General features: G+C 35.8%; 2 protein-coding genes across 2 annotated transcripts; one reads left to right on the forward strand and one right to left on the reverse strand.

The window, feature by feature from the left end:
- The first annotated feature begins 435 nt into the window (after positions 1-435).
- On the forward strand, positions 436-10,131 carry LOC142350882 (asparagine--tRNA ligase, cytoplasmic-like). Its single transcript, XM_075402864.1, has 7 exons — positions 436-1,097; positions 1,308-1,537; positions 1,822-2,065; positions 2,592-2,777; positions 3,228-3,334; positions 6,193-6,320; positions 9,675-10,131. The coding sequence occupies exons 1-7, from the start codon at positions 527-529 to the stop codon at positions 9,856-9,858; spliced, it is 1,650 nt and encodes a 549-aa protein (XP_075258979.1). The 5' UTR covers positions 436-526; the 3' UTR covers positions 9,859-10,131.
- A 2,614-nt stretch (positions 10,132-12,745) lies between these two features.
- LOC142350276 (uncharacterized) lies at positions 12,746-21,493 on the reverse strand. Its single transcript, XM_075402059.1, has 8 exons — positions 20,322-21,493; positions 17,336-17,509; positions 16,580-16,834; positions 15,795-15,946; positions 15,373-15,521; positions 14,773-14,842; positions 14,015-14,222; positions 12,746-13,458 (listed from the first exon to the last, which is right to left on the reverse strand). The coding sequence occupies exons 1-8, from the start codon at positions 20,662-20,664 to the stop codon at positions 13,196-13,198; spliced, it is 1,614 nt and encodes a 537-aa protein (XP_075258174.1). The 5' UTR covers positions 20,665-21,493; the 3' UTR covers positions 12,746-13,195.
- Positions 21,494-22,071: the final 578 nt, after the last annotated feature.

Consider the following 22,071-nt stretch of genomic DNA (forward strand, 5'->3'; position numbering starts at 1 on the left):
TGCTCTTAGAATTTTGAGTTACAATCTAAGAGTTACTTCAAAGGAGTTAATTGTGGCTCGTTTTTAGACTGCCAGTGCATATCAAACGCTTCAATGGAAATACCGAGGATAATGAGGGCCATTGTTCTGAATACTATCTGAAACCAGCCTAGTTAAGACTACTACTATTACAACTAATTTTACTACTGCTACTACTACTAATTCAACATACATTGTTCCTTGACACTGATGACTGTTAGTTTCATTTAGGAATCATTTGATAGTGCAACAACCAACTGTTTGTGTTCTTTATTTATTGTGTTAAAGGAGGATTAATCAGTATATGTCATAGCTATATTTAGAATGATATCATTTTGCGTAATGAGTATTTTAAAATTATCTTGTCAATCCCATTTTATCGAGCTCCAAATCAATCATTTTACAGTTTTCTCGCTCAGTTAAAGATATATCAAGTTTATTTGTATCTTTTCGTTATTGGTAAAAGTCGTATGCTGTATTCGAGAGTAATTTCAAACTTTTAAGAAATATGTCAGTTTATACGTCGCAGAAACAAGGTTGCGACGAGACGGGTGATGGCTCGTCATCGAAACCTTACAAAACTGCCCTCAAAGCCCTTCTTTCTATAAGTGGAGATGAAGCTGTCACAATTTATGTTGACAACCAGGGCGATGACTCGGGTGATAAACCCTTCGTTGAAATATCAGCATCGCAGAAGAAAAAGCAGATGAAACTTTATCAAGCTGAAGTAAGAAAGGGCAAAGCACGTGAACAAAAAGAAGCAGAAGATGCACAAAGGCGGGAAGAAGTTTTACAGGAAGCCAGCAAAATTTCGATTTCTGAAGACCAGTCGTTAGAAAAAGCAGTTGAAATTAAGCTTCGTGATTGCACAGAGTACAGAGACAAAAGGATAAAAGCTTATGGATGGGTACATAACCTGAGAAGACAAGGAAAGAGCATAATGTTTATTGTCTTGAGAGATGGAACGGGTTATTTGCAATGTGTGTTGTCGGATAAGCTTTGCCAAACTGTCGATGCAATTCAATTGCAGACAGAAGCCACTGTTATCGTTTATGGAATCATCTCGAAAGTTCCAGAAGGTACGGTTTTTAGTTACAAAAAATATTTGGATAGATACAAAAGTGGCATCATTGCAACAAAAGTGGCCCTTGAAAACCTGAATCCATTGTTCGACAGTCTCTTTGCCTGAAACTCAAATGAAAGTTTGAATTTGTCACATTAGGCTGTACTTCACTTTTGATTTTAAATACTACTACTTAGTTTTCAAAGCATTATGTTGAATTGTTTAGGCCAACACGCACCTGGTGGGCATGAATTAATTTGCGACTACTGGGAAGTTGTGGGTCATTCACCAGGTGGAGGAATCGAGAGTGTTGTGACTGAGAAGAGTGATGTTGATTTACAATTGAGACAGAAACATCTCGTCATCCGCTGGGACGAGCACAGCAAAGTGTTGAAGTTGAGATCGGCAATCACATTCTGTTTCAGACAGCATTATTTTGACAGTGGATATGTTGAGGTTGGGTGTAGTTGTACTTTTATCTCCCTGAGAGTGGCTTCGTAAACGGTTAATCTGATTGGTTATATGGGATTGAGAAATCTATTTGGAGCGCGTTAAAAGATAAGCTGGTGATATTCGAGGAAACTTTATTCCTGTTTTTACTATACATTTGAAGAAAACAACAAAGGAAAAAAGGATAAGAAATTAGAGGAAACTTTATTTCCTGTTTTTACTATACAATTGAAGAAAACAACAAAGCAAAAAAGGATAAGTTTTGGCTTTATTTTGAAAATGCCTTGTAGGTTACACCGCCAACACTTGTAAAAACGCAATGCGAAGGCGGATCGACTTTGTTCAGCTTCGACTATTTTGGAGAACAAGCTTATCTAACACAGTCATCGCAGTTGTACTTGGAAACTGTTCTGCCTTCGATCGGAGACACGTTTTGCATGGCTCAGTCGTACAGGGCTGAGAAAGCGAAGACAAGAAGGCATCTCTCTGAGTTTACACATGTGGAAGCTGAGTGTCCGTTTATTACTTTTGAAGGTTCGTGTCGCTAAAAAATGTAAATTGGGTGTGTTCGATGGGCTTTTTCCTTTAGTTTCAACTTAAAAGTGTTTTGAAACGGTACGTTATTGTTTGTATTCAAATTTTAAAAAAGATTTGAAATGGTGTGTAATTATATGCTAGATTCCTTGCCTTAAGGATATTTTCCCTAACACGGTAAAGGCTTTTGTTAGGGAGGAATTTAATGTTAAAATGACAGAATGGTTGATGACATTGATCTCCATTACTGACATTGATTTTAATGATGATTGTGCGATCCTCTAACATTCGAGGGATCGTATCCGTTTATGCCCCCAGCTTAGTGGGTGCATTTTATTTGCACCCGGCGCATGTGCCATATTTTTACATAGTGATTTACTGTGTAATTGCACGTGCTCTGTAACGGGTGGGGGGGGGGGGGGGGGCAGGGATGCACGAACGCAGATCGCATATGAGTTTCACGATTCAAGTTCATTTCTTAAATGCAGTGTCTGAAGCTCAAGTGGAAGACTATTTCGCCTGGCAGGTTTGTTGGAGAGACTGGAAGACTTAGTGTGTGGAGTGTGTGAGAGAATCCTGAAGTCGCCCTACAAGGACATGTTATTGGAAGTAAACCCTGACTTCAAAGTGCCTAAGAGACCCTTCAAAAGGATGCTCTACTCCGATGCCATCCAGTGGTTGAAAGACCACGACATCAAGAACGAAGAAACAGGTTTCAATTTTTTCACGAGTCAGTTATTTGACGATTGAATTACTAAAAGTTTTGAATTTGTAGAATATGACAAAAGTTAGCAGTGATGCAAATTTTTTTGAGGTCCAAGAAAAACAATTTTGGCTGCGCTAATGTAAAATTCTTTTCAATTTTCAAAACTGATTTGACATATATATCGACTCTGATTAGCAACCTGCCCTAGATTGGTAACTTTTTCTGGGACTTAATCGCTCTTGTTTGAGTTGACTGAGGTAGTAAAGTTGCGATTAAGTATCAAAAGGCTAATGAATTTTTTTTGCATTCGATCTCCTGTTGTAATTCTTGGAAGCTCTAATTTTTTCCCTAAAAACGTTTAAAAATCGAGAAGAAAAAAGTGATGGTTGTAAAAAACAATTTCTCTGTTTCTGAATTGATAAGACCTCGAGTTATTAACGACTGATTGTCTTTCAGGAGAGTTTTATGAGTTCGGAGAGGACATCCCGGAAGCACCCGAGAGAAAAATGACAGATGCAATTAACGAGCCAATTTTCTTGTGCAAGTTCCCAGCTGGAATCAAGGCTAGTATCAGTTAAATTTAAATTCTTTCCCAACTTCTTGAGATCTGAGTTTCTGCTGTTTTATGCTATGACCACGACAATTAAAATAGATAGTTATTTCATAAACTTCTGCTATAAATTTTTTAAACAGATTCCCGCGTTTAGTGATTATTAAATGTTTTTAACTGCTCTCAAAGAACATTTGTAACAATTATTTTTTAGTCCTGTTGATTTTTAATGCTATTTTTGTGTGATCAATAAACAGTTTTAGAATGGCCCTCGATAACAAAAATGAATCAAACAAGATTCGATTTATCAAACAAATTAAATGTTTGGAATTACCTTTGTTGTGCATTATGCTGCCAACAGCCTCCTTAAGGTGATCAGAGTAAAAGATATACAGTCAGTCTAAAGCAGCGGCGGAGAGTGTCTTCATGACGAACGTTGATAAAACTTAATTTCAAATAAAACGCATCGCATTATTGTGTGCTGGGGACAGGGCTATAAAAGTGGCTTCCAGGATAATTGTAATTGTTTTTCCGAAGAAGATCCTCGTTATGTCTGTGAAATTTCCTTTTTGTTGTGCCTTGTATTCTAATAAAAGCTGAAAATATCTATGTCACATCCTTTGGTACAAAATACAAAAAATTAGAATGTTTTCTATTTGGATGCTAAATGCGTCTGTTTTATTCCCCGTTCCAAAATTTCTGGGAAGCAAGTACATTTTTCTTAGTAGCTCTTCAAGTGGTTGAAGAGAAAAGAGAAAAAATCTACACGCCTTTTCTTCAGTTGGAATTTAAAAATCAGCTGAAAACCCAACAATTTTTTTTTAAAAAAAAAGGTTGGCGTGCAAGATTGAGTTGGCCTCGACGCATAGGAACTTAAAAGCTGTGCACCTAAAATCACTTCGAATTCTATTGTTATATATAAAATACTAAGGCAAGGAGAGTCTGTTTGAAACCAACACCAGAGAATTGAGAAATTTAAATACTTTCAACTGAATCTGTAGTCCCTCCACCATGGGCCTCCCTATTTTTAATTGCTCTCAATTGAAATTTGTAGCAATTATTAGTACTGTTGCTCTTTTATTCGATTTTTTGTCTGACCCATTTGACTTTTCTTCCTTAAAAACGGGATGAACAGGTAGCGCACGGCGGGCGTTAAGTTTTATTAGAGGCCCTTAGCCGCGTTTAAAAGGCCTTCAAGTGCTTATTGTGATGAGGCTACCGGGAAGGCCATAATTCAAGGTTAAAAGGTTATTTCTAGGAGTTTTTGAGCCCCAAATGTTGCATTTTTTCGTTTTTTTTCGTCATCCGAACTTTTTTGTTGGACCACTCTAGAATTGAGGCTGTTTAATGTTGATAAAGGTCTTTTGCAAGACCTAACTACTTTTATCACCTTTTTAAGAGCTATATGTTTTGGTAATCCAAACAAAAACACTCAAATTTATACTAATTTTCACAATTTTTTTCAAGCTTTTTGAAAATTTTTTTGTTACCTTTCGGTTTCTCTAGCCTCAAGAGCCAAGGAACCTTTTCTATGGTTTGATAATAGGTTACTGGATAGTTTCTAGATGTAATGGAATCTTTTTCAAGGTTTTAATATTACGAATTCAAGCAATTTGAAGAATATTTGCACTTTTTTCCAAGTTTTTTAATATTGATTTTTTAAAAAAAATTTCTTCGGCTCTCCTCCGAGGTTTGATAATAAGCTGCTGCATAGTTTCTGGATTTAACGGAATGGCTATCAATATTTTAATGACTCGCGTTTTAGCAATTTTTTTGATAAAATTTAATTTTTCAAATTTTCGAAAATTTAGTGTTTCAAGTTTATGGATCTTTTTGAGCCAGTGAAACTTGAAGGCTTGAAGTAGGATAGTGGATAGTCTCTTGAGACGAAGAAATGGTTCTGAAGATATTAAAATCACGAAGTTTGGGCATATTTTGTTAAAATTTGCTATTGTTTTGCAAAATTTTTGAATACTTTTTGTCGTTTTCTGAGTTTAACTATCATTACTGGCCAACAAAACTTTTGAAGTCTTGCTGATGGATCACATGACAATACTCCAGAGACAAACATGGTTTTTACCATTTTTCTCACCATTGGGAAATTTGGAAACTTTTTTTTTGATTTTTCCACTTTCAGTTTTCTGTATTATTTAATTACTAACAAGGCTAGAAAACTAAAGTTGCGGAGGCGAATCTCATCATGGAAAAGTTTCCTAACTCTCTCTCTCCCTCTTGATTGGGATTTCTTCCCTTCTCTTTCTCGTTCACGTGTTAATCTCTCGCGCACTCTCTCTCTCTCTCTCTCTCTCTTTTTCTCTCTCTCTCTCTCTTTCCTTAACTCTTTGTTGATGCCGCACTTCAGCTGCTGTTATGTGGCGTGATTTCATCATCTATACCTTTACCTCACGCCACTTCAATTAAGCTAAAGCTGGCCTCACTAATCTGTGGCTAGCTACTGACGAAGCCAACCGCTTGCTGGTCGATTGAGAGCAATTCGCCCGACGTTAGTCGGTAATGTTTTTGTTTCCTGTGTGACTGATTTTACTTCTGATCAGAAGAAATAGTGGAGATGAAAAGCACAATCCCTGGGTTGATAGGCGTTTTTTTCGTGTTTTACGACTCTCTGCATGGAATTTCTGCGAAGGCATATACAATACATTCTTTGCGTTTTAAACTTTTTGAAGTTTTGGACCACACGCTTTTTCTTTGGTTTGTAATTTGATTAGGCTAATTTCCCTAATACTAAGCTGGTCACTATCCGCCCAGCCCGTTATTTGAGATTAATTCGTCTAACAGTAGAGGTTCACGCTCAGCTTAGACTTGTAGTGTATTTTATACTTTATTATTATCATTTATTTCGTATGTATGCAGGCCTTCTACATGCTGAGATCTGCGGATGACGACAGACTGACAGACAGTGTGGATCTATTGATGCCAAACGTGGGAGAAATCATTGGAGGGTCCATGCGCGAGTACAGATTGGATGTCCTCATGGAAGGGTTAGCATCAATGCCGACAAAAAAATCACAACCTTAGGAAAACTTTTCTTAATATATGAGGAAATCTGTCGAATGTAGATGCAAGAACTAAATGCCTACTTCATGGAGGTGGTTAAAGTTCACTCACTATTTTTCATTTCATCTGTGATAAGCAAGCTTAACATAAATTACTTAGCAATTATAGGATTGAAAGTCGAATCAAAATCTGATTATTGTTCCTACCCTCAAATTTGTTTAGGGGTGAGGAACTTTATGCTATCCTGGCTTTTTTTGTTTAGGGGTTCGGAACTTTATGTTACCGTGGTTTGTTACCGTTTTTGTTCACTCGATTTTGGCCAATTGGGATCTTTTCCGGAGAGATACAAAAGTAATATTATTGGAAAGCTCTTGAAAAACTGATTCGATCATTGAAAAAATAATTCAGATTTGTGTGTTTCTCGAGTAATCAAAAACATCAGTTAAAGCCTTTAGGATCACATCAGTTCAAGACGAAAAGATCCATTTTTATCCTAAACTTGTGCCTTTTTGGTAATTTTAAGCTTGCAGCTAGATTCTTGTGTAGATAATAGCGAAGCTTAACAATTATCCTTTGCCAAGAACCTTTACGGAGTTTTGAGTTAATTCAAAAGTTCACTTGCCTCAGCTTATCTCTCATAAATCTAACTATTCTTGTCGACTCAAAGTTCTGTGTTCTCGCGATGAGTTGAACACCAAATGGGTCAGACGAAAAATTGTGAAACGAAGAATCCCATAAAAAAGACCTCAGGACTAATATAATTGCTGCAAACTTGTTTGAGAACAAACGAAGTTTGCAGCAATTATATTATAGCTCGCCGGTCGTTTGAGTTGAGGAAAGAACTATTTAGCAGGGTAAATTGAGGAAAGTTGTTCTATTTTATGAATCCAAGAGGGCTATTAATCTTTTTTGTGCTTGCGGCTAGATTCTTGTGTAGACAATAGCGAAGCTGAACAACGATCCTTTACTAAGAACCTTTGTAGAATTTTAAGTAAACATAAAAGTTCACTTGCCTCAGCTGATCGTTCATATATCCAATTCTGTATTCTCGCGATCTTGTTGATAATTAATTGCTCTCAAACGAAATTTGTAGCAATTATATTAGTCCTGTCTGTCTCTTTTTATGCGATTTTTCGCTTGACCGATTTTTTGTCTTACGCTTTTGACTTCTTGTCCTGAAAAACGGAATAAGCAAGTAGCGCCCAGCGGGCTTTGAGTGCTCTTAGAGCCTTTCAGCTCTGTTTCAGCTCAAACTGTTTTGGAGACTTATACTTATGGTGTAAGCTTCAAGCTTTTTGAAATTTTTTGACATTTCTTGATTTTATCTGCCCTAATTTTCAAGGAACCTCCTCTAGGTTTTAATAATAGGTTACTGCATAGTTTCTAGTAGTAATGGAATGGTTTCAATATTTCTACATCACGAATTTTAGCAATTTTGAAAAAACGTGCAATTTTTTGACGTCAAATTTTTTGACGTTTCTAGATGTAATGGAATGTCTTGCAAGATTTGAGCATCGCGAATTTTAGCATTTTTTGACAATTTTTGCCATTTTTTTCAATTTTTTGACATTTATAATCATTATTCAGGTAAGTTTCAGGTAGGTGTTTGATAATAATTTACTGGAAAATTTTTGTTGGTCATGGATTAAATAGCAATTTAATTTTTTTATAAGTTTTAGCATTTTTTTAATAAAATTTGCGAGTTTTTTAAATTTTTTTCTTTTTTTAGGTTTCTCTAGCGCCAAGAGCCACGTAACTTCCTCTAGGGTTGGATTATATGTTTCTGCATAGTTTATATATTTATTGGAATGTTTTTAAAGATTTTAATATCACGATTTTGAGCCATTTTTTAAAATGTTTGCAATTTTTTCATGTTTTTGAACTTGGGAACTTCTCTAGGGTTTGATAGCCTGTTGCATGATTTTTAGAGTTAATGCTATAGTGGTCAGTTTTTTTATAACTCCAGTTTTGGTCATTTTTGGATAAAACTCAAAAAAAATTTTAGATTTTTGGAAAATCTTTGTTCCAAGTGTATGGATCTTTATGAGCAAGTGAAACTATTTCTGGCTTGAAGCGGAGATACTGGATAGACTCATAAGACAATGAAATAGTGCTTAATTTTTTAACATCTTGAAATTTAGCAAGATTTGTTAAAATTTGTATTTGTTTCCAGAATTTTTAAATATTTTTGTCCTTTTCTGATTTTAACGACCATTACTGGCCAACGAAACTTTTTTATGCCTCGGCAATGGGTTAATTGACAGAACTTTCGAGACAAAAAATGGTTTGGAACTTTTTTTACTGCGTACTTGCGTACCTTCTCACTCTATCTCTCTCTTTCTTTTTGTTGATGCCGCACTTCAGCTGCTGTTATGTGGCTTAATGTCATCGTCTGATCCTCATTAATAATGAGTTATAGTAGAAATGTTTTTTTATCATACTTGACTTAACCGGCACTTTTTAGGAAATAATTGTTAATTCATCTCAAAAGCAATTTGTAGCAAATATATTAATCCTGTTTGTCTCTTTTATGCAATTTTTCGCCTGGCCGATTTAAGTTCTCTTGGAGCCGTTCAGCCCACTAGTCTTCAAATATGCCATTAGCAGAAACTGTTTTGGAAACTTATACTTATGATGTGAAGGGCGGTTCTTAGAAATTGTTCCCGCACCCCACCCATACACTGCCCCCACGTCAGTCACCCCAATCCACTTTTGCGCCCACGCTGTGTGCACCCCAGCTGCGCTGGCCTTACACCCCTTAATTAATCTGAAGCTAGCCTCACTAAACCGTGGCTAGCTACTGACAAAGCCAACCACTCGCCGGTCGTTTGAGAGCGATTCGCCTGACGTTAGTCGGTTATGTTTATTATTGTTTTCATAACTTGAACACAAAAGGTACCTACAAATTTAATGCTTTTTTGATGTTTTTTCTCCGACTTTGAAAAAATGAATTTCTGAATGTCTTCTAATGTTCAATTGATCTCCTGAATCATTTATAATTTTGTGTTCAAAATTGAACTGCATACCAAGTTAGAAAACTTTTGAATTTTTGACACGTTTATAACTTTTTGGGAAAAAGGCTCTCAGTTTTGTGTCCGTTTGGTTCTCTTTCGGTTTCAACCCTGATATACGTCAGGATGATAAACAGCAGCATTTTAATGGCAATTTTGGGCTCTCGTATGATGGGTTGAAATACTTTTGGTGCAAAGCACAGCCGACGTCAATCCTCTTTGTTTGTTTCTATATAGAGAAATGAATTTTGTGTACCAAATTGCCAGTCTAACAAAATTAGCCCTACTAATTAAGTTCGTTGCGTGTACAGTTGATATTTCCAACAGATACAAACGAGAAGAAATAGACCCAACTCCATACTACTGGTACACAGACCAGCGAAAGTTTGGAACTTCTAAGAGCGGAGGGTACGGCCTTGGTCTGGAACGATTCCTGACTTGGATGCTGAACAAACCACACATTCGTGACGTCTGTCTGTACCCAAGGTTCAGAGAAAGAATTGATCCCTAAACTCCCGGATGTTGGATTTGTCCCGATCTGTTCATACGAAGTGCTTTTGGCTTGCATAATGATTTATTGATTGAGCATGAGCTAATTCTTTTCGTTCGCATAATAATTGTCACATCATAAAATGAATACAAAAACATCAGCTGTTTCTATTTAAAAACGTTGATAACTTAACTTGTGGAAAGAGGAGTATACTGATTTAATGTAATGATGTTAATATAACAGTATTGATCTGGTGAATTTATTTGAATAAAATATGCTTGAAATTTTAAAAAACTTTTGTGTAGAAGTATGTTTTTGCTTCTATTGTTGATTATTGCTTCAGTATTTCTGATTTTTACTGAAAATGTCCCATAAGAAAATCTGTTAGCAGAGTTTGTTTTGGTTTTCCTCTTTTGATGATCGATTGGAGCGTGAGGTCAACTATTTCCTGTTTTTTGGCAGCTGTAAGTAATTGTATGAGCTCTCGTGTTCTTAAATCTAAGTTCAATGCAATTATAAACGTGTTGGTCTTTTTATACAAAATTTTTGCTTGACCGATTTGGCTTTTCTAGTGACTTTTGCGCCCTTGACTTCGTTTTGCGTGATCTAAATTTCTCTTTCATAAGTGTCAGCAGCTGAACTCAAGTGTCGGCATTTCTCTACTAAAGGTCAAATGAATCACTCTTCGTTCGAGAGCAAATCCACTCTTCGTTCGAGAGCAATTCCTCTGACCGTAGTCGGCTATTTTTACTTGACCTTTGTGTCGACTCGAGTGTCGTCTTGAGACTTATTCGTAACTGTTTCCTTCCCCCGGTGGATATAGCAACCTATAATTATCCATTAATTATAATTACCGTCCCTAATGCTTTTTGATATTGATACGAGCCCTTGTTTTCTATCATATGTTTTACAAACACAAAATAAAATCAAAATAGCTTGCATTTAATGATATATTTGTACATCAACCAATTTTTCATTTTTCGGCTCTTTCAATCCTCATCGGGGTTATAGATGATAATGGTTGCTATTTTCGTGAATCTGACGGGTATGCTTCAATGTTCTGAGAGACAGAGAGAGCGCGAGAAAACTAGGTGTGAAAAATTTGCGCACGTTTTTGATCACCTGCTGCTTTTGCATAGCAAATTTTTATTTTTTCACTAAAGTTTTTGACCTAGGTAAATTTTCTCAATAATATCAATCAGTAGCTGGACGTTTGGAAGGATCATTAACTTTTCGAAACAAATATTGAGGTTTAAGATGCAGTTTTGATTCAATTTCAGATTTTGCCGTTTTAATCTTTTTCATAGCCTCAAAGCGTTATCCGGGGCTTATATAGGCCTTTTCGCGATTTTTTTTACGATTCAAAGAATTCGAAGTGTGTTGAGGCTTTGTTGGTCTGTTCGCACATTTTCATGATTTTTGAACTCAATTTGGAGTGATGATTGAGGTGAAGAACAGTAGTTGGAGAAAAAAAAGAGTGGTTTTGGCGTACTTTTTTTCACTCCAATTGAAATGTAGTGAGAAAACGGTTTTTGAACAAAAATTTGCCATTTACTTGTATCTAAACATGTTACTAAAATAACATGTCAATCAGCTGAGTCTAATCCAATCAAAAAACAATAGAGAGCTTCTCGAAACTTATTTTAATAGTGAGCATATCGATTGCATAATTGGCCCAAGAGGGGGAAAATGGGACGCAAGGCTGCAAGCTTAGCAGGGATTTATGATTTCAACCAAATTTTAACGAGTGTTTAAACGAGTGTCCGCTATTTTCAATTTAATCCATTTTTGAGAGTGGTCGCGTTTTTAGCCTTATTACTTCCGACAACTAAGCTTCGTCTTAATTTATGATCCTCTTATCTTGGAATTTTCTGAAAAGATACTCCGTTTTTGTTTGTTAATTACTCTTGAAGATTGAAGCAATCGTATATGTAAATTTTTAATGGGATTATTTTGCTTGGTGATTTTGATTTCTAGGGTGACTTCATCGCCGTAATTATTAAGTGATTTATACCTCAAACAAGATCAAATTTTTCACAAAAAATTTCTTTTCGCGAGAATGAAGAATTTTTTGTGATCATATTCTGGTATAAATTTTGTGCCAGAAGACATAATTTGTTATAATTGATTATTTTTGTCAATTTTTTTTATTATCGATAGCTGCGAAGCGATATCGAGGCTTTCTTTATCTCATCAGTTTTCTCAGTATAATTCGTCGTCTCCATCGATGGTTTGTGCGACTATTTAACTATTCAGCTTTCCTTGACTCCTACAGCTCTGCAATTGAATTTGTATGCGTGGCGGTATCTCTTACTCCTTTTGGTATCAGCTTTAAGGTAATTTGTGATAAGTTTTTGACTCAACTCGTTCACTCGAAAAAGGGGTGTTTGGATTCACTTGATGAAGTTTTAGTTCAACTAAATTTTTAATGACGTGCACTCAAACCGGGTACCAAACTTTAGTTCTCGAATCGTTTTCATTCGAGCGTTTTTTTACTGGGTAGTTTTCTCTGGAAACATTTTTTCAAAGTGGCAAAATCACACTTCGATTCTAACCGTGGAATTCCAGAGAATAAACGGCTATCAATATATCTTTTCCTTGACCGGATCCTTTTCATTGTTTATCGGGGTCTATGGCTTATTCCAACATTCCTCCAGTTTTTCACCGGAAAAATCAACGAGAGCTATGGTTGCTGTCATTTAATAATAAAAAACGAAAAGAACAGCAGGCAGGAGTGAAATTCCAAAAATTATTTAGTTTTTAGGCGAGAAAACTAGTTTTTTTAAGTTTTTTACAGGCATGTTGTCCCTTTGTCATTTGATCTCAAAACAATAAAAAAAATTTTGCATTTCTTGATAACTCATGTTATATTTTTGATTTTTGCAGTAGTTTAACGAATACCATTGGAACTAATGCAATAATGTTTCTTTGCTCGGTGTCAATTGTAATATATACGTAGCAAATATTCATCGACATCCCCTAATAGTACCTAAAATTAAAGCATTCGTCAAGGGTAAGTAAAATGTGATAAGAACAAAAATTTGTCTGTTTTAAACCAACTTGAAGCAAATACGAGCGAAACTTGGTTTGTCTCATCTTTTTAAAAGATTTTTCAGCTGCTATTTTTTCGTGGGACAGCAATAATTTCAATTACAAACTGCTGAATACAAAAAACATGAACATAATTTAGAACAAAATTTTAATTGAATGAAAAGGTTTTCAGTTTTTTTTGCTGCTGAAGCAGCTTTTCCAAACTCGAGCTAACCAACTGTTGACTTGTTCACAGCAATATTTTTTCTGATTACTGCTGGGAGAGCTTGCAATTTTTTATGAGAATGTTGTCATCGCTTTACACTTGCTACTCATCAAGAGGAATATCATAACTTGTGTTTGCAGGCGAACATGGAATTTCTCTGACGTCATCGCTAAACAAAACCTTCAATCTGTCATTTGTGTTCATTCGTGGTAGATTATGTAACTCAATGACGTCATTCTCTTCTGAATTGTGATTGGATGAAGAGGCTGAGCAATGAGCAACTGTATTTCTCATTGGCTTCATTTCCATTATTTGCACATGTTCGTTTTGCCGAATTTGGATTTTGTTTGGATGTAGTTGCACCTCTGAAATTAAGACTAGTTTCAGATTTGAGTGAAAATGATTTTAACCGCAACAAACTTAGTGAGCTTATAAAGTTCATAATTGGCACTTTTTTGACATTGGCACTAAGGTCAAAAATTGGGAAGAGAGGCTCCAAGTTTAACTTCGAGATTTAAGAAGCATTCGGATAGTGGCATCCTTTCTGAAATTTCAACAAATTCTTGAGTGAATTTTTGCGTGTTTGCTATTCTCAAGTTAATCATTTTTGAGAGTGATCGTGTTTTTGGCCTTTCTTCTACTGACATCTAAGCTTCCTTTTTAATTTATCATCCTCTTTTCTGTTAAAATTTAAAGAAATATTCAGTTATTGTTTGTTAATTGCTCTCGAACTGCGGTTGGAGTCGTGTATGTCTTTCTAATGCACATTTTTTGATTGGCTATATTGATTTTTGAGCGACTTTTATAACGCTTGATTTCTTGGTTTGTGATAAAAACTGATCTTATTGGATTTTCACAACATTGCAGTGAATTCTTTTGTTTTCGTTTTTGATAAAAATTTGCAACTTAAACAATGTTTACCTAGATTGTCGTCCAAATCCGTCTCTGCTGCAATTAGTGCACTGAAGTTATCCTGCAATGTGCAGCTTCTGCTCAGTCCACCTCCACCGAATCCACTTAAAACTCCAGTGGAGGTGGATTGTGTCATGTAGCTGTAGGTGGTGTCATATGCACTGCTGGAAGCGGATAATTGTCCACCAAATCGCCCGTTGGTAAACGAGTCAGAACCCTGAAATGGGTTTTTTGGAAAAAAGTTTTTTATATCAAGTTTAGTTTCCCAAGAAATAGTCGCTCAATTCCAATTAAAGTTATTAAAAGTATAGAAAAATATTTTATGTTATGGGCTGTGTTAAATATTGGGATCTATTCTGTTTCGCCCCCCCCCCCCCCCCCAGTGTTTTTTATGACCCCCAGTTACAAATTATATGTTGTTATATAGCACGTTACTGTGTAAGAAAATAGCACGTGCGCCTGGGGGTCAGAAAAAATTTAGGCTCACTAAGCGGGGGGGGGGGGGAAACAGAATAGATCCAAATAATGAATATATAATGAACATTCGACTTGTTCTGATCAATAGTATCAATTCAAATGATGATTTGGTCATACATCTGCTAAGTCGTTTTTTTTTTTCATGCATTTATTTACAATGCAGTTCTTTGCTACTCGCGGAGCTGATATTTTGTTCTCAAGTATGCAAATATCCCAGTCTTAATTACTCTTTTTGTAGTGACATTAGTCAAGTATGAATTTGAATGGTTCTGATGTTGTTTCGTACTAACAGCAGTGAAATTCCATGGGTTGTTGAACTTTTGGAATGCGATGGAGGAATCGGAGGAACAGCACAGTTTTCTAAACAAAAAAAACCTCAATGATAAAATTAATAGTAAGGTTGTACCACTTTTCATTAACTCAAAAGTGGTTAGTCAAACTTCAAATCGCCTGGCGTCAAAAGAAAATTTTTCAAGTTTTTCTAATAACTCAATATAGATTTCTAAGGAGGGTTGGCGTTTAATTTGAGTTTGTCAGCTGTATAGATTTAATTGAGATCATTGATAGTGCGGAAATTGAATATTTTGAAAAAATTCCCGAACTGTCTTGTTCCCGCTGGAATGTGATGATCCATTATTGATGTTCCTTAGCCTTTTAATATTGTGTTATGATGGTATTGTGTAATTCTGCCTCTTATTAGTTTATACCAATCATCATAAGAGCTTAAAACTTTGTTCACGCAGGCTTATGAAAGAAAAATTTGGTTGATCTAGTGAAAGGAAAATGTTCTTGAGATTTTTGTTCTATAAATTAAGCTTTTTCTCAATTGCGAATATTAGTAATTTTTTATATTCGTAACCTAGTGTAATTTGAATCGTAAAATTATTAACCTGAAATGGTTAGTGATGATGGCAAGTAGAGCGAATAGAACAAGTAGGACAGGTATGCTGATTCCAATCAACACCCCCACCACCTCCCTCTGGCCTCTTCTGAACTGGATCACGCCTCGGGTGCTACCCCCTCTGAAGTCACCCATGCCCTGAATAGATTATACATTGTTGCTTAAGCAGTAGTATTATACTTTGATCTTTACTCAGTTTCATGTATAACTTATTTAAAGTTCGCTTTTTTGTTTTTTCATTGCATAATCAGTTTTGGAGTAACTTGTTTGCATACTTTTCCGCTTTGAAGCTGAGAGATTAATTAAAACTTTGATGGTTGTTTGTGTATAAGAAATCGGATAAGTAATATCTCCAGTTTTTTCAGTTTGTTTCACAATTTCTGAGTAAAAATACGATAAAACCGTGATTACCTCAAGAGAGTAAACTTCATCATCATGTGCGTGATTGTTGTTTTGTTGATCTTTGTTGATCAGTGAGTCATCTGTGTACATTGGGTAAGGTTCTTCACTATTCTGGTTGTGATGATGATGGAAAATATCGTAGAATGGATACTCCAATGTCACTAAAATTAGATGGAAAACTGCAGAAATTTCAACATTTTCATTGCTCTCTGACAAAGTTTGTAGCAATTATATTAGTCCTGGTGATCTTTTGTTTCTTTTCGATTTTTCGTACTACCGACTCTTCTAGTATTTTTTTCGACTGACTATTTAACTTTTCGTCCTCAAAAACGGGATGAAAGGTTAAGTTCTCGTTGACTTTTACTATTCTCTAAGTACAAATCACCGAATCCACTGCGAAGATATAAAATCATGTGAGATGCAGTTTTAGGGCTGTTTAGACCCTCCACCACCTCATTCCACCCGCAACCTCGCACGCTAGAACCCCGTTCAGACCTCTACCCCCCCCCCCCCCCCCACCGCTCGAACCCGTAGTCGTTTGAGATCATTTAGTATGGCAGTACGTACAAAACTCCCATTATCCAAGTGTCCGATCATTTTAGCCGGTAATTAATCGGAACTGAAATTTGAGACCAAAATGACGTGTATTTGTAAATTATATGCATTAGACTACTGCCTATCGATAATGTTTTCTATGTGGTTTACCGGCCTGGTTAAAATCTTAATAATTCCATACGTCAAAAAACTCCAGCATAATGTACACACATTTTCTATTTTGCCTTGACATGCCCTACCGTTGTCGCTCTGCATCTGAAAGGGCCCAAATAGGGTTGTGGGTTGCATGTGACCTCTGAACTCGATAATTGTGTGATTAAAAATTGACACATAAGCATCTGCCCTCCACGATGAAAGCGCCCTTTCCCCTCCCCCAATGAATTGGGCAGGGTTGTTCACTGAGGAGGTAGGGTCCATTGGGATCTGATTTGGGTTTGGGTTTAGAGACGAGTAGTACATGACCAGGTAGCCTTGTTCTGCTGTCATGTAGTCTCCTGTCAAATTGATTACAACTTTGGAGGTTCTAAGAAATGTGGTAGTAAAATGTGTTTATGTTGATCTTCGTTTTTGAAAATGTTCCACAGGTGCAAAATTTTCTAAGGAGATTTTTAAAGTTGATGACATTTGATGGGCAGAAATAGTGACGGAATCCTCTGCTTTTGAGATATGAAATTAAGCAGAACAGTTCGAATGTTTATATTTTTATATTAGAGTTCGTTTTTGAGAAAATTTTCACCAGATGTTAAGTTTTAATATATTTAAACCGCTACTAAGCTGATGACATTTCACGAGGCGAAAAAATGACGAAATTGATTCCTATAACTTTGAGATGTGAAATTGCGTAGAAGAGTTCGAATTATTATATTCAATTTGTGAAGTTCTAGGGTTTACTGAGATAAATACTCTCAGATGCGCATAGTTCTTGATCAACATGAAAGATGAAATTTAAAAAACAAAAAAATGAAACTTTTTTTGGCATCTTGATTGTCTTTTACCTGAAATGGTCATGTTGAAGTAGTCATTGTAGAAGAGTCCAGTGAAGAGAGTAGAATGAGTGTGTAGATTATGACTAGAGTGAAGAATTAGCACGTTAAAGGGAACTGGCCCTGTCGGCTGAACAAAAGAACCACTCCACAGATCTCCAGGACAAATGACGTCACTCAAATTAGCTGAAAACATTAGGGGGATTTCATCCAAGTGTGTTTTATACATATATTTATTAGGCTGTGGTTCGCATCTTTGAATGTTTCTTAAATTGTTTAAAAAAACATCTCTTTATTTCAAAAACTGCTCTTAAATTACTTAGCAGCAACAAATGGAGTCATAATGATTCTTTAGTTACTCTTCTCAACTTATTTCGTTTGGTTATACGGATTGAATTATCTGATCAGAATCGCTCAAAACTGATCCCGGATCCATTTCACGCATTGAATTTGTTTAAGGAGTCATAACTTCCGTCAAATCAGCCCAAATGTCACTGCCATTCAATTTTAATCAGCAAAAAGTTCATTAACTAAAATGAGAGACTGCGATACGCTTTTTTTGCAGAAACGAAAGTAGCGTAACTTTTGGTTTGTTCAATTTCAGATAGTTTGATTGCAATAATATTACTCCTGGGTTTTAGAAGATACAAAAAATGTGAAAATCGTTTCGTTGGTACGCATTATTGATGCTATGTAATCGAATTGAGTTCTTGTTAATGAAATAGCTATGATAGTTAATTGTAACTAATTTAAGCAGAGGTTGATATGATCAGAGGTTGATTTAAGCCGCGATTTTAAATGATCAAATTGGCTGGTTGATTCAGTAAGAATTGAAAACACATGTTATGCTTTTTATTGTCCTAGTTGCTTTGTTTTATTAAAATATATCATTTTTGTAGGAAATAATTTTCTCGACACGATTTACAATCCTTTGTTTACCAATATTGTTAATTGATTGGTTGATGTGATCAGCTGAGAAATTGCTCTCAAACTAATTTCATGGAGAACATTTTAAAGTGCTTTTGATCTTTTTGATACGCCTTTTTTGTCAAACTATTTTTTCGCTCCAAAGATTTGACTGCTGGTCGAATGAAACCGGATGAAGCTCGGAGGGCACTGAGTCCAAAGGCACTGAGTCCGAATGCAGGTTCAGGGTACACCAAAATTTCTGGGTGTTGAAAATTTAAAAGGCCTGTCTTGGAGAAGTGTTGTGAATTTTTCTGTTTTTACTTTTATTTTCTACATTTATCTTTTTAATTGCTTTCGAACGAAGTTTGAACCTATTATTTTGTCTAAAATTGTCTTTGTTTATGGACAATATTCTCTTGAGCGTTTTCTTCAAAATTTTCTTTCGATTGCTTTTCTCGAATGACTTCTTTAGGCTTGACTTCTGAATTTTTTGGAGATGTTCGAATTGTACGCATTCAGAGATTAGGTCTGTTGCTAAAATGAAACCGATTATGAGCGGGGAGCATACATAGGCCGCGTAGCATAGTGCTTAATATGGCCGACTCTGTGCATGAGGTCGCGTGTTCGAACACCTCCCTAATCAGGAGTTTTTGCACCATAAAAGTTTCTCTAGCTGTCGTTCGAGAGAAATTTGTCCGACGTTAGTCGGTTTATTTTTGAAACCGATCAAAGTTAGCTTAAGTTTTCTATTTGCTCAATTTTTGAGTAACGTGTGTGTGTGTTGCTCTTGCTTATGTTAATACCAAATATTTTCGAAAGAAATTTTGCTCAAAGCTGTCTTCGCAGAAGAAACTTAAGCTCAAACCTTTGGCTTTTAAGAGATCAAAAATTCTATCAGTTGGCCACATTTTTCTAATTCTGGTTTTTAGTAGCCGCACAGCGATAGCTGACACTATTATTGGCCTTTTCTTGGTTCTTATTTCGTCAACAGGATTTTTGTTACGAGCATATGACATCACAATCACCACTAAATCTGCTTTTTGTTCATTCGTTCATGCATTTTCAACTGAATTGCGTGTGTGACGTCTTTTTTTTCACTCTTATTGGAGCGAGTTTTGTTCATTCTCATGGTGAAATGTTTGGTCACGCGTGACTTACTTCACTCTCAAAAATGGCTTCCTGGCACTGAAACTGATTTTCTTTACTTGAATTTGAAGAGATAAGGTCAAGTGAGTAGGTGTCACTCTAATTGAAAGTTATTTGAGAGCAGCTAATAGAAGCAGCAATGACCTTAACGGATTCTTTATCAAAGTATAAGATCTCAGCATTTAATAAAAAGAAGTTTCTGTTTTGGTTTTTTGCGACTGCAGATCTACGAAGCTATTTTCTGGCAATCTGCCAACTATGTTCTAATATTCAGTCGCTAAAGTTGCATTTCTGTCTAACCTCTTATTTGCAATTCCGTGATATCAAGTTCACGCGCATCCAGCGTCAGATATTTCCCAAATTTTTTCGGCCGTCCATCATTGAGGTGATAAAAGAAATAAATTTTTTTTCAATCTGTTTTTGTTTTTCCTGCTTTTTGAGATCCAGGATTTGCTACTCACGGGTATTCACTGGTTTGCAAATTTTTGATATTTTGAAGCTTGTTTATTGGGTATAGTCTTATCGAAATAGTTCCTATTACGTTATTCGATGCTCCTATTTTTCTATGTTGTTATTTTATGTTCAATAATTCTGGTTTCAAAAATTTTGAATATTACTATTTTGTTCTCTGATTTTTATGTGAACTGATTTTTTGCGTAATCTAAACTAAATATTATGAATAATATTTTTGAACGGGGCAGTTCCTTTTGTTCCTTTTGAGGTTCAGTCGGCACAATTTGATAAAACCATAATTTTTGATACTTTTTTATTGCAATTAAGACTTCGAACTGTATATTATGATAATGAGCATTACTTAAACTTGAGGCATTCGTGTATCCGCGACTTTGCAATAATAACTTTTACTTGACTAGAATCGAACCATAACTCACTATGAACTTTCGATTTATTTGCGTAACCATGCAAAACTTTCGTGGATACTTACTTGTTACGAAATGGTGCCACCTTATATTATTCCTGATAACCTCAGCATCAGTTACTCCATTAACACTACCTCCAATCAATTCACTCTGTCTAAATGCGGTCTTCAAAAAAGGGTAAATGAGTGATAAAATTCCGCAGATAACTAAAAGAAGAAACATAATTTTGATAACATAGCTGACCATGTACAAAGGCCGTTTGCGTGATGAATCGTTAATGATTGGCCGGTTGATTGTTTGTAGAGGTGGGTTTATGTCTCGAAAGGGGTTGGTGTTGTTCGAGTAAGTTGTGGGTCTTTTCTGAGGAGATGTTGACTGATTTGAGTCAATATTTGGATCTTCTGGCATCTTATTGTTCCTTCAAGTCCGTTTTATGAATGAAGAAATAACTAAATTAGTAAATCCCGTTTTTCGAAAATTTTAAACACGTTCGACTACATAGCGTAATTTTTGTTCACCTAGGAGACAAATTTTCGAATTTTACCCTCTAACTGAGGCAATGTTTGGGGATTGGTAACTGGAATCGAACTTTCGGTCAATAGTAATTAAGATAAATTTGCATAAATTACCCGTTATACATAATCGAGTAAATTGTAACGTATTTATTGACAGTGTCTCACGAGTTTGATGACGAATAAATACTGCGTCGCAAATATTCAAAAATTTAATATTAACTAGAATCATTTCTAGGTTGAATTTTCTGTGAAAATTCTGCAATGATGACTCAAGTAATTTTGGCGACAGAATTGAAAATTTAGTCGTTTTTATTTATAGCCAGTTTTTTTGCTGTAATGAAGCTTCTGTTCATTTTTGTTTGCAAAAAATGTGAAGTGAGAGATTAAACTTTTAAACCCGATCCTAAATTTCCCCCGATTAGAAATATCTTTGTGTGCACTTTCTTCTGTCCCGGATGTTTAGTTAGTTAACCTGACCAGTCAATTACTACTAACTAGCCACATATAAATTGTTATAACCACTGGTCAGTTGAATAAACTAAGCGTTGCTGCATTCCAGGCCAGTTTACATGGAAAAATGCCAAATTGTGTTCTTTCAGGGTTACAAAGAGAGAAGAGAAAGGGGTTGTGGGTTTTGGGTAGTTGGGTTGATTGTGGGTTGCGTAATACGGGATTGGGCAATGAGACTTGATTAATCGAATCTAAAAGGGAAGTCCGTTCTATGCCACCAAAAGTGCCCATCTGGGAATTAGTACCCCCCCCCCCCACACCCCACCTCCCCCGTCCTCATCCGCCCATGTACTATTGCACCCTTTTCGTACCTATCTTGTGTTAAATTTAATTTTGCCCAAATTATTTTAAATCAGATTTTCTGGGTATGTCACTTAAAGATCTGTGATTTTGAAAAATGTCAATTGACCTCATAATAGAGCCTTGCATTTTTTAGTGCATTTGAGTATCAGGAATCGGGTTTTCAAAGATTTGATTTTTAAATTGAGGTTTTAGAGACTGTGCAAATGTAAGCGAGAAGGATGGATAGCAATAGTTGTGCGTGTTTTAAACGCCTTAAATGTCTATAAGAGTCACTGCATTCAAATGAACAGGGGTTCGAATTCCGCTGGGACCCAATTTAGACGACAAGTTTTCCGGGCAATTTTGGGGGTTGAATTTTTGGGTGGGAGGGTGTGGGTAAGTGCCAAAATAAAAGTGAAGTAAATAGTGTCAAGTCACAAGTAGTAATTTTGTAGTGGGAATATTAGAACCCAATTGAAGGAAAAGAGCCAGAACGGCAAACTATTTC

This window comes from Convolutriloba macropyga, chromosome 12 (genome assembly GCF_964194025.1).
Source record: "Convolutriloba macropyga chromosome 12, txConMacr16.3, whole genome shotgun sequence".
In the NCBI taxonomy this organism is placed as follows: Eukaryota; Metazoa; Xenacoelomorpha; order Acoela; family Convolutidae; genus Convolutriloba; species Convolutriloba macropyga.

What these genes read in the sequence shown, in the direction of transcription:
- LOC142350276 (XM_075402059.1), bottom strand. Translation starts at nt 20,664, where the DNA reads ATGCCAGAAGATCCAAATATTGACTCAAATCAGTCAACATCTCCTCAG. An exon ending in TCAGATGCAGAGCGACAACG is followed by an intron (nt 15,947 to 16,579) that starts GTAGGGCATGTC and finishes ATCTAATTTTAG; the next exon opens with TGACATTGGAGTATCCATTC. An exon ending in ATCATCACTAACCATTTCAG is followed by an intron (nt 14,843 to 15,372) that starts GTTAATAATTTT and finishes TTTTTTGTTTAG; the next exon opens with AAAACTGTGCTGTTCCTCCG.
- LOC142350882 (XM_075402864.1), top strand. Translation starts at nt 527, where the DNA reads ATGTCAGTTTATACGTCGCAGAAACAAGGTTGCGACGAGACGGGTGAT. An exon ending in CATCTCGAAAGTTCCAGAAG is followed by an intron (nt 1,098 to 1,307) that starts GTACGGTTTTTA and finishes TGAATTGTTTAG; the next exon opens with GCCAACACGCACCTGGTGGG. An exon ending in TTGACAGTGGATATGTTGAG is followed by an intron (nt 1,538 to 1,821) that starts GTTGGGTGTAGT and finishes AATGCCTTGTAG; the next exon opens with GTTACACCGCCAACACTTGT.